Here is a 12,217-nt window from a genome sequence, read left to right as displayed (position 1 = left end):
TTACAGATTGTTCATCTTCAGAAAATAAATGTAAATTGATACCCGGGACAGTTTTCTCCAAGCTAAATCTTTGATCAAATTTCTTCTGAAGTAACATTTTGTGCTGTGATTAACACTGTTCCTTGTGCCTTAAGAAGTAGAGGAAAACCACTGGTTTGGGAACTGCAAGATCTAGAGTCAGGCCTCTGCTTTTCCTCTTGCAGCCTTTTAAGGCGAGTCAACCTCTTTGGGTTTCATTATCCCCGTCTGTAAAATCATGGAGCATATCTAGATGATTTCCAAGGTCTCAAAGCTCATAGACTCTTTGAATAGTAAGTGAAATAATATTAGGAGACAAGAAGATAGTAGAAGTATTTCTAGTCATTGAGACCATTCTTCTACCTTGCAATGAAAAGCTGATGGTTCTGAAATAGTCTCAGTGAAGGTACAAAACACATTTAAAGGTTTCATTGTTTAGTCATAGTGTATTTAGCAGTGTCTCTCTCTCTTCTGTCTTTTGTGATATATAAAATAGTTCTTCATCTTATAATCAGTGGTTCTTCAAATTGATGTAATATAGTATTTTGAATTTTTTCTCTGAAAACAGAAGGGCGCATGATTCCATATGGATCACAAAATTGAACATACATTAGGCCTCACAATAAAAAGCACCCCTTATTTAACTTAATTTTTAATTGACACACATCCAGAAAAGTACAACAGATGTGCTGGTAAATGAAACATTAGTGTTAACAGTTGGGAAGACACAATACATATTCAGAAAGAGATCATTGCCAATGCTATAGAATCTTCCTCAAGTCCCCCCTTCCCATCACTTCTTCCTCCTTCCTCCCCAAAGGTAATACTCCTGACTTCTAACACTAGCTTTGTTATGATTGTTTTTCACTTTTAAATAGGTGGAATCATAACATGTATTATGAGTCTGTCTATTTTTGTTCAACCTTTGTTTAGAAGATTTGTCCATGTTGCTACCTCTAACTATAATTCATTGATTTTATTACTGTGTAATAATCCAGTGTATGGATATATCACAACTTACATTTTCAGTCTACTGTTGATGGGCATTTAGGTGGTTACTAGTTTTTTGCTCTTACAAATAGCACTACTGTGAACATTCTCGTGCATGTCTCTTGGAATATGTAAACATGCTTTGCTTTTTGGTATATACCTAGAAGTGAAATTGCTGGGTCATCTTTCACCTTCAGTAGAGACTGACAGGCTGTCCAAATGGTTGTACCAGTTTATACTCCCACCAATAGTGTATTGAGCACCCAGTTTCCCCATCCTTGCCAAAGAAGTATTATAAGTTTTTTTTTTTTAATATTATACTTCGAAATAATTCCTAACTTACAAGAAGTTGCAAAATAAAAATAGTGTAAGGAATACTCACATAACCTTTTACTCAGATATGTAGAGTTTCCATTAATTTCCAGATGGAAGGATTTTGTTTGTTTCATTTTTAATTTCTAGTTTTATTGCATTGTGATCAGACTTTTGTTTGTAATATTTCTACTTCACAGAACTTACTGATCTTTTCTTTGTACCTTGATATACGAGCAGTTTTTGAGAACATTCTTTGATTTTTGAGAAGATTCTTTGATAAGAAGATATATTCTTTATCAGGGTTTTCTCTCTATAGATAAAAGTCTGACATATTGATTATATTGTTTAGATCTTTTATATCCTTTCCTATTTTTTGTTCATTTAACTCCTCTTATACTAAGCGGTATTTTCAGGTTTCCTAATATTGGTGTGTTTTTTATTTCTCCCTGCATCTGATGTGGTTTTTGTTTTGAATAGATCATTGCTGTATTACTTAGTGCATAGATATTCATAACTGTTATGTAAGTAGGAATGTGTCCTTTGTCTCATTTAATGCTTTTGGCTTGAAGTGTACTTTGGTATCAGGATTTCAATCGCTTCTCTCTTACTCTTTTCATTTCCCTTATAAATCTGTGCATTCCTTCATTTTTAGCCTTTTTGGATTGCTGTGTTTTAAGTGGGTCTACTGTATACAGCATAGAGTTGGGTTTGCTTTTTGAGCCATTTTGAAAATCTTTCAGTTACGCAGGTTAAGCCCATTCACATTTAATATGACTTATATTGTATTTGGTCTCATTTCTGTCATATATTGTAATTGCTTTGTGATTATGTTTTATATATGTTTCTTCAGTTATTGTGTCCTCTGCGTTTTTTTTTTTTTCCTTTTGGTATTTAGGAAAGAGTTTGTTTGTTTTATTCTCATGGTTTCTTATAGTGTTCTTAATCCCCCTTCTTCTTAACCTTTTATATGTCAGTTTTAAATTATGTCTAGATCCCCTGCTTACTGCTTCTATTGCAGTCAATGATCTTATTCTGTTTCCACCTTTTCTCTCTTCCACTATTTTTAGTTACATTTGTCTACTTTGTCAGAAAATAAAATGTTTATATATTCTTCAACCCATGGACCTCACCCTTGTTTTAATCTTAACTCTGCATTTAAATATATGAAATGCTCACTGTCTGTCCTTTGTGAAGCTTCCCTGTCCTCTTTTGGTAGGAATGAAGTTCTGCACCTTTAAAACTTTTACTAAGGCCTTGATTCTTCAACAAATTGTTCAGATGTACTATTCTTGGTTTGCTTTTTTTTTTTTTTCCCTTGAGTTTCCTGAAAATGCTGGTCCACTGCTACCTTGCTTTTATGTATGTTGTTTTTGAAAATTGTAATGCCAATCTAATTATGTTGTCTTTGTAAATTATTTCTTTTTTGCCTGAAAGCCATGTGGATTTTTCTTTTATTTTTAAAGTCTAATAGTTTTACAAGGATATGTCTAGATATTGATCATTCTCAATCAGTTTTCCCTAATACATGGTGAGTTTTTAAATGTTTAGAATTTGGCTTCTCTGAATTTTGGTCTGAGATTAGAAAAATGGAGCTGCCAATCAACTGAGTTGAATAGAACGCTTTGGGATTGGAGCCTAAAGATCAAGAGCTCGTGTTTTGGACACATAAAGTTTGAGATGCCTGTTAGACATCCAAGTACTTTTGTCAAATAGGCAGTTACACATAAAGCCTGAAGTTTGAGGAATGGTGAGTGGTCTGGGCTAGAGAAAGAAATTTGGAGATCCGAGTTTGTAGGTAATATTTAAAGCCACATGAGAAGAGATGCCAAGAGAGCAGAAGAAGAAAAGAGAAAAGGTCTAAGGAACACCCATGGGGGCTCACATTTAGAGAAGGAAACAGCGAAGGAGACTGAGAGGAGCCACCAGTTAGGGAAGAGAAAGCCTAGAGATTGTCTTAGAGGCCAAGTAAGAAAGTATTGAGGAAGGAGTGGTTCACTATATCAGATGCTGCTGAAAGATCAACAAAGGTGAGAATAGAAAGTTGACCACGGGATTTGGCATTTTGGACACTGGTGATCTTAACAATAAGGGTTATTACATTGTGGAGGTGGAAGCAAGTGGGTTCCTGCAGGAATGTGGGAAGAGTTTGGGACATTGACTATAAACTATGTGTTTGAGGAGTCTTACTGTAAAGGGGAATCAAGAAATGGGGTGCTAGCTGTAGGGCAAAGTATGATCAAAAGAAGGTTGTTTTGTTTTTAAAATGGAAGAAAGAACTAACTGTATGCCAACGTGATGGATCAGTAGAGATCCAGTTGATGGTGCAGATGAGAGGGGAGAATTAGTGAGAGGGGTTGGGATCTAATGTTTAAGTGGGGGAAAGTACCAGAAGGAAAGCAGTGCTCATGGCATAGGTGCAGAAGGCAGGTAGACATGGTGTGGGAGCTCTGATTTCTTTTGTATACGAAGAATTCTTTTAAATGCTGCAGAGAAATTTTAAAAAAACAAAAAACAAAAACTTGCAAATAGAAAGCCTTACCATGTTCTCAAAAAAAAGATTAAACATCCTAAAGATCTAAAAAGATAATATAGATCCTATTTAAAATGTAAGCAGAAATAGTATAAAAATTCTGAAAAGAATAATTAAGGGAAGGCACTAGCCCTACTAAATTATTAAAACATAAAGCTTCAGTAATTGAAGCAGTGTGTTATTGTTACATGAATAATCAAATCAATGCAGAAGATTACACCCCATAGATAGAAGAATGCATTATATGATTAAGGGGACATTCAAATCAGACAACTGGGTAGCCATCTGAGAGAACAGTTAGGATAAAACCTCAAACCTTACATCAGAATGAATTTCAGAGGATCCGATACTTAAGTACAAGAAAGGAAGGCATAAAAATACTAGAACAGGCCATGAGAGAGTGAGTTTGTTTTTAAATAATTCCGTTGTGAGGAAGGTCTTTCTAACTATAACATAATATCAAAAGAAATAAAAGATTCATATGAATTTGACAGCATTAAAAAATTTTCTACATTCAACTATGCAGATCTTATAAATATGCAATAAAAGTATTTGTTTTAAAAAAAATTCTCCATGGCAAAAATTTGACAAATGACAAATTGGGAACAAATATGTGCATATCATAGTGGGTATATATGTGCATAAAAATATATACAGATATATTTAGGCAAGTGGATATTTTAAAAAGACTAATAACCTAATGGGAAAATAAGCAAAGGATAGGAAGAGATATCTGTCACAAAAAAATTGAATAGAAATATTATACATGCATGAAGATGTTTAATCTCATTCAGTATAAGAGGATGGAAAATTAAAGCATGCAGATATATTTTTTAACCTATCAGATTGGCAAAAAAGAAAAATCTGATTACCCACTGTGCTGTCAAGCATGTTGGGAAACACTAATGCTTTGCTCATGAGAATGTCAGTGTTGGTGCGCACATTTTGCTTAAATGGTTCCCTTTACTCTTGTGTGTGCAAAATGTGTGTGTACAAGGTTATTCACTACATCGTTATACTGGCAAAAGATTGTTAATCTAAATATTCATCAGTTGAGCACTGGTTAAATACCTTCTGCTGTATGCATGGAATACTATGCAGATGGGAAAGAGAATGAGCACAAGCCCTGGACAGCAGTGGCCTCTGCTCACGAGGGAATTGTGGGTGGCTTGGGAACAGGAATACATTTTGTACCTTTGAAGATTTTTCACAATTCTCAGCTCAATCTAACTTTTTAACCTTCTTTATAGTTCATGTCTTGTTTATATCCATCCTTGCTTACTTGTTTCCGTCTGTGTGTTTTGTTTGTTTACTTGTTCGTTTATTTTGTTTTTTGGTATCATTAATTTTAACCAACTTCAACTCTAAGATCAGACAAATGTGGTAAGTGCTGCTGAAAATGTAAGCTTGTCGGTCTCTTTGAACTAATTTGCTGGACAGTATGAAATTTTTTTTCTTCATAATAGATACTAGTTCAGTCTTTTTATTGTTGTTTAGAGGAAAACTGGAGGAGGTTAAAGCTATAATCCAATTAATATTGAGGATTATTCCCTTTCTCTCTTTACCTCTTTTTCTCTCCCACTTTCCTTATTCTGTTTACTTCTCTCTCTTCCCTTCTCTCCCCTCTTCTTCCTTTCTCTCTCCTTTTCCTCTCTTCCTTTCTCCCTCTCCCCCTCCATACATACAGGATGCACTTGCAGCCTTGGAAACTCCAGGAGGTCCCAGCCAGCAGAAAAGGAAACTGAGTACACCACTCTCAGAAGTCATTGTCAGAAACTTGAAAGTTGCTTTGGCAAATAGCTCTCGAAATACTGTCGCTCTTTCTGCCAGCCCTCAACTGAAAGGTGCCCAGTCAGAAAAGGTAGAATTAAATCTCTCATTATAAGGAAGTTTTAGATAAAAAACACTTAAAACAATAATGATTGATCTGTTTCTTTTATTTTCCATGGGCAGGAAGAAGCTCCAAAGCCACTTCACAAGGTAGTGGTATGTGTTAGTAAAAAACTCAGTAAGAAGCAGAGTGAACTAAATGGGATTGCAGCCTCTCTAGGTGCAGACTACAGGTAGTTGGCTCATCTTTCTCTTTGGTGGTGATACGGCCTAAATTTATAGGGAAACCTAAAACTGTTGTGAGCATCTACAAAAAACATTATTTTGCCTTTTAGTTTGTCATATTATCTATAAAATCTCTCCAATTGATTTTTAATTTAGCACATCCTTTTAAAATATTCTCTCCCATATCAATTCACTCTTACAAGTTTGTTTTTAGGGCATGTTTAACAAATATATGAGAACTTATTTTGTGCCACTCACTATTCTAAAAACTTGGGATCCATGAATGAGTATAATCTAGAAAAAAATCCTTGTCTTCAAGGAGTTTATAGTCTAGTAATACATTTAGGTCTGACATTAAGCATGTTTCTTAGTGATTTTCAAATTAGAGCCTTTCTGTAAGTAGTACTAAGTACTGCAGCACTCCTGAATTAAAAGTGTCTTTTTGAGGATGTTTGAATTTCTATCATTTTTACTACTTTGGAGGCATAGTATAGTTTATCAGATCCACTCTCAACCTGACAGCCAAACTAGAGACAGGTCTCTAGCATAAATGGCATCAGTATCAGGGAATGAGAGACCCTTGCCTATTCTGGCCAATCCTGAATTGATTGTATTCCTCCACTGTCTGTGGTGCTTGCTTTCTTGATCACTTGTTTTCAGCCATTCATAGATAGCATAATGATTGGTTTTACAAGTAACAAACAGTTTGAGGAATATGATTAGCTTTATCTTTCCCTTTGGTAAGTCATTTCAGTTATCTTTCTTTTTAACAAAGAAATTAGATCAGGAGAATGTAAAAATAAAATGGGTCTGTGATAGTTATAAGCACCTTAGTGTTTAATTCATCTATTGTCGAAGAGTAAAGCTTTCTTACTTATTATAACTATTATTTGTATTGTCTATTTTATAGATATATTATTCTATAATAATTATTATGTAATTATCTAATATTATATGATTACTATTATATTTATATTACCTATTACTAGTTGCTGAGCGCTTAGTATGAGGCAAGTATTATCTCATTTCATTCTCACAGTAGCCCTATGAGAGTTTTCATATTTGTCAAAATTGAATGCTTCCTTCGGTATTCTGTTTGGATGTGGCCTCGATGTAAGATTTAAAAGGAACATATAGGACTTGTGTTTCTATAAGATTTAAAATGCCAGTCCTGGGAATTCCCTGGTGGTCTAGTGGTTAAGACTCTGTGCTTCCACTACTGGGGGCACAGGTTCCATCCCTGGTCAGGGAACTAGGATCCTGCATGCTGTGCAGTGCAGCCAAGAAAAAAGGAAAGAAAGAAAGAAAGAAAAAATTTGCCAACTCCTGATCTATCTACATCTACTGTCTACAACCATTGATGGTCTGTTCTTGAAGGACTAAAAGGCACAGTTTTTGTATTATCACAGTGGAGTCGGGTAGTAGTAAACCAAGATGGTTCAGGTAAAAAATATTCCTTTTTTTAAAAATTATCTTGATAATTTATTTACATTTTACTGTTTTACCTCACAGCAGAAATAGAAACAATTATTAGAAAGACTGGCAATTCAATTAGCAAGGGGTTTTTCACTATTATTTTTAAGGACACATGGGCAGTGAGAAATAGAATGTTTATAATATAATTTAGGAGGGAATATTCCATCTTAATTTGTTTAACTTGGCTATTTAAAAAGTTCAGAAATAGGAGTTCCCTGGTGGTCTAGTGGTTAGGATTCTGGGCTTTCACTGCCGTGGCCAGGATTCAGTCCCTGGTTGGGGAACTGAGATCCCGCAAGCCGAGCGACGTGGCCAAAAAAAAAAGTTCAGAGATATTTCTTATTTAGGAAATGGGAAGTATGTTAGGTATCCATAAAGAGAAACCTCCCTTTATTTTGGTGATTACATTTAGAATTACAATTTTTATTTCCTCCTTGGTTTTTACTTGATCTTTTGAAGGATGACATATTTTACTTTTTTTAGATTATTTTCCTAAAATAATCAAGAAAATATTAAATGGAAAGAAATCAGGAGCATAATGTAATAGCTAAGAGTGTGAGTTTTGAAGTCGAAACTGGCTCTACCTCTTATTCACTGAATATCCTTGAACAGGTTACTTTAACCATGCCCTTCAGTTTTCTTATCTGTTAAATGAGTAAAATAATACATTGTTTTAGGATTGTTGTGAGGAATGGATGAAATAATGCTCTGTAAAGTACACAGTGTGTTATGGGGCACAGAGCAAATGTACAGTGAATAGTGACTGCCAACAACTGGAGGACAGATTGGATGCTTTGCCATTTCATTAACTTGAAAATACTTTTATTGTTATATCACCTTTATAAAATGATATTATAAAAGAAAATTGAAAATTTAGAAAAGTATACAAAGGAAAGTAATATTTTCAAGAATATCCTTCTAAACATATCTCTGCATTTATATACCTAGAGATATATGTATAAAATTTGACAATGAAAGTGGAGCCTGTCATTTAATGTTTTTTGCTTACTCTGGTTCTTGAAAGTTTTGTGAAGGTCAGAGTATTCTGTTTATAGACAGTAATAATCATCTTAAACGAATGTAGTTATTTCTCTCAGGTATTCATTTTTTTGTGTGTTTGCTTGTTTCAGGTGGAGTTTTGATGAGACAGTGACTCATTTCATTTATCAAGGGAGACCAAATGACACTAATCGGGAGTATAAATCTGTAAAAGAAAGAGGAATACACATTGTTTCAGAGCACTGGCTTTTAGAAGTAAGCCGTACTTTTTTCCCTCCCCTCCCTGTTAAATGAAAATGCATGTAAACAGTATTTCAAGGCACAAACCCATTTCTTTGTATGTAAACAAGTTCGATAACCTTAGTTAATTACACATTTCACATCTTTGGCATCAAAAAATTAAGATCTTTAATCCTTAAATGCTTAACGAGTCTTTAATGGGTACTCTTTCAGATTCTCTGTTTCTTTTTGCTAATTAAAAATGGTATGAAAGAAAATTTTATAATAATTTGAGGAGAATTAATTTAGCATGCCAATACAGCTTCTTTTCTTTCCTCTTCTTCCCTTTCCTTTTCTTTCTGGGTATTGCCTGGAATGTGATAGATACCTTGGCAAAAGCATAGAAATAGAATTAGATTTTATACTTTAGTGGACATGACATTTAAAAAGTGAGGACAATTTGTCATTTGATGGAATTTTTAAGTGTCAACTACTTTTCAAAACTTTAATTTTGTGGACTCTTGCCATCTTAGAACATAATGTATTGGCTGTCTTTATTCTACTTAACATCATTTATTTGCTAAGATTTTTTTTTCAGTCCTGTTTTAAAGCACACCATTGTATTGCAGTGTGCCCAAGAGTATAAACATCTTCCTGAATCTCTTTATCCACATACTTATAATCCCAAAATGAGCTTGGATATCAGTGCAGTGCAAGATGGCAGACTTTGTAATAACCGACTACTCTCAGCTGATTTGACAACGAAGGATGATGAGGTAGATGATATGGATGATACATTTACCCCCTCTTTAAGCTGAATGTACAATCATATATTGCTATGAAACCTTATACTGGGCTTGGTTTGAGAAATGGTAATTTTTCTCCTTCAATAGCCAGATCATTTGCCTGTAGAAGAAAATGATATAGACAGTATGACCACCAGTAATAAAGAATCAGCAACATCAAATGGAAATGGAAGGAATGACTCTAAAGGAGGTAAAATATTTTAAATTACGAACAAAAAAAATTTATAAATATGTATCTTTAATATGGAATGCTTCCTTTGCATCAGATGGACAAATAAAAGTTTTTTTCTATGTTGCTGAATACAAGTAAAGCATATATTTGAGGATTGAATTGAGGTTCCATGCCAGTCATTAAGTAATAGTTAACAAAGCTTTAAGTGATTTAAGTGTGAAACCTGTGAAATGTGTGGAACTAGGTATTTTACAGAGTTAGTGTGACACAGCCCTATTCTATTAAAGGTAGGTGGATTTGGTAATTTTTTAAACATTTGTCCTTTGGTTCAGTTCCTTTCAGTGACTTTCAAAAAGTTTTATTATGTGCACAATATATTTTAACATAAATTCACATGGTTTTAAAGGTACAGAAGGAGGTGTGAAAAGTTTCTCCCACCCTTCTGATGTTATTTTCTTATGGAACCTTCTAGAGCTGTTTTATGCATACAATCAAACGTGTTTTCTGGGACTTCCCTGGTGGTGCAGTGGTTAAGAATCCACCTGCTAATGCAGGAGACATGGGTTCGAGCCCTGGTCCAGGAAGATCCCACATGCCACAGAGCAGCTAAGCCTGTGTGCCACAACTACTGAAGCCCGCGCGCCTAGAGCCCGTGCTCCGCAACAAGAGAAGCCACTGCAATGAGAAGCCCGTGCACCGCAATGAAGAGTAGCCCCCGCTCGCCACAACTAGAGAAAGCCCATGCGCGGCAACGAAGGCCCAACACAGCCAAAAATAAATAAATAAGCTTTCTCCTTCCCCACTTTTAAAAAAATATGTAAATACTGAACTATTGTATATTCTGTTTTATACTTTGATCCTAATCTTTTTATTTAACAGTTCTACCTGTGGAGTGTCTATTAGTACATAAGATCTTTTTCAGTCATTTTCCCTTTTTTTGGCAACTGTATAGTATTCACAGTATGAATGGCCCACTTTATTTAGCCAGTTCCTTTTGATGGGAATGTAGTTTATTTCTAATTTCTTGCTGTTATAAAGAGTGCAGCATTGAATAACCTTATATCTATAGGTGTCCTCTTTTTAATGGATTAATATTTTCTATTTTTCTCACCCTACCATAGCTTTCCCTGTCTATGATTTACCTGTTTAGTTAGTCCTACTCTGTTCATTCCAAAAATGTTTATTTAGTACCTACTTCAATGTTTAGTCTACAAGGAAACCAAAGATAAGTATGTTGTGGTCTGTGTTTTTGAGGACCATAGGGGAAAATCATAAATGACTGTAATGTACCTCAGTGTAGTACAGAACATGAGAGGGTCAGAAGCAGGCAGGGAGCTCTACAAAAGGGTGATGACTGTGGGTCTTAGCACAGTGTCTGCAAAGGGCTTCCTGATTATTTCCTCTACAGTGCTTGTAGTAAGGGTTGCCTTTATGTTCTGCAGGATTCATAGTCTTAGAACATTACTATAGCCTATAGTAAGTATCTGATAAATGTCAAGTTAATAAATTTATGTTCAACCAAATCTAGACAAAATAGTTAATGTGAATAGGGTGTGATAGAAAGGAGAAACTTACCTTTATTGGTGTATTTGTGTTTGTTTCAAGCTCTGACACAGACCTTGGAGATGAGAGAGAACTTTCAAAAGCAGCTGCAGGAGATAATGTCTGCAACTTCACTAGTGAAACCCCAAGGGCAGAGGGCTTCCCTTTCAAGAAGTGGTTGTAACAGTGCTTCTTCAACCCCTGACAGCGCTCGCTCTGCCCGCAGCGGACGAAGTAGAGTCCTAGAGGCACTGAGGTCTGTACCTGTCGCTGATGGCAGAATAGCTTTTCCTTCCTCCCTTCCTTCCTAACTTTTCCTTCTTCCTTCTCTTGTTCCAGGCAGTTCTAGAATTCTTACTTGGGGACAGGAAGCAGAGGTTTATTCCATATGAAGCAACTGCTTCCAGCGAGGCATGATTAATACATTTTATTATCTCCCCTGAGAAAGAAATGATTTTAAGATCCAGTTTGCCTTGTTTGAAATGGACTCAATGGATAGTCCCCTCAGTTCTTAGTATTAGAATTAAATAATATTGTTATTAAACAGTAAGTGCATATATATATGTGTATATATATATTTAAGCAGTTATTTCTTATTGGAACTACATGTGTTTTGTATTCTCTTTATAAATCTATCTTCTAGGGAAGGTGATTACAGATCTTAGTGTGATGTGACGTAAGTTCAGTAGAATAACTTCATCTTTTCCTTGATAGAAAAATCTCTAATTGTTTAATGAATTATGGTACTTATATCTTGAATTAACTGAACTGTGCATTTATCTACATTAACTGTATATTTCATGAGGCTATTTCTTTTATCTGAGTACTGAGCAAAAATGTTTTTTTGTTTAATAGACCAGATCATGTTTTATCATTTTAGAGAGCCTAAATCTTGTGTCAAAGTCAGAGTAAATAAATATGCTCTGAGAATAAAAGGCCATCTTCCTTGTATTTGAGGCAAATGAACACTTTGGGAGTACCATCAGCTTTGGCAAATTATTTTTACTAAGATTCCATATATATATGATATTGAAATATTCAGTATACACTGAATATATATGGAATTGAAATATTCAGTATACACAGTATTGAAGG

At 34.8% G+C, this 12,217-nt stretch overlaps 1 protein-coding gene across 4 annotated transcripts in view; it reads left to right on the top strand.

Annotated features, from left to right (window-relative positions):
- Positions 1-12,217, top strand: part of TOPBP1 (DNA topoisomerase II binding protein 1) — a 69,199-nt gene that overhangs the window by 37,294 nt on the left and 19,688 nt on the right. For all 4 annotated transcript variants that reach the window (XM_057544985.1, XM_007180913.3, XM_057544987.1 and 1 more), the window contains 6 exons: positions 5,541-5,714; positions 5,807-5,916; positions 8,515-8,638; positions 9,232-9,378; positions 9,496-9,598; positions 11,186-11,378. In XM_057544985.1, coding sequence (XP_057400968.1) covers positions 5,541-5,714; positions 5,807-5,916; positions 8,515-8,638; positions 9,232-9,378; positions 9,496-9,598; positions 11,186-11,378 — 851 coding nt within the window. The remainder of the gene's footprint in view (positions 1-5,540; positions 5,715-5,806; positions 5,917-8,514; positions 8,639-9,231; positions 9,379-9,495; positions 9,599-11,185; positions 11,379-12,217) is intronic.

This window comes from Balaenoptera acutorostrata, chromosome 4, assembly GCF_949987535.1.
Source record: "Balaenoptera acutorostrata chromosome 4, mBalAcu1.1, whole genome shotgun sequence".
Classification (NCBI taxonomy): domain Eukaryota; kingdom Metazoa; phylum Chordata; class Mammalia; order Artiodactyla; family Balaenopteridae; genus Balaenoptera; species Balaenoptera acutorostrata.
Note: the sequence above shows the minus strand (reverse complement) of the source record. Positions and strands in the feature narration are given on the sequence as shown.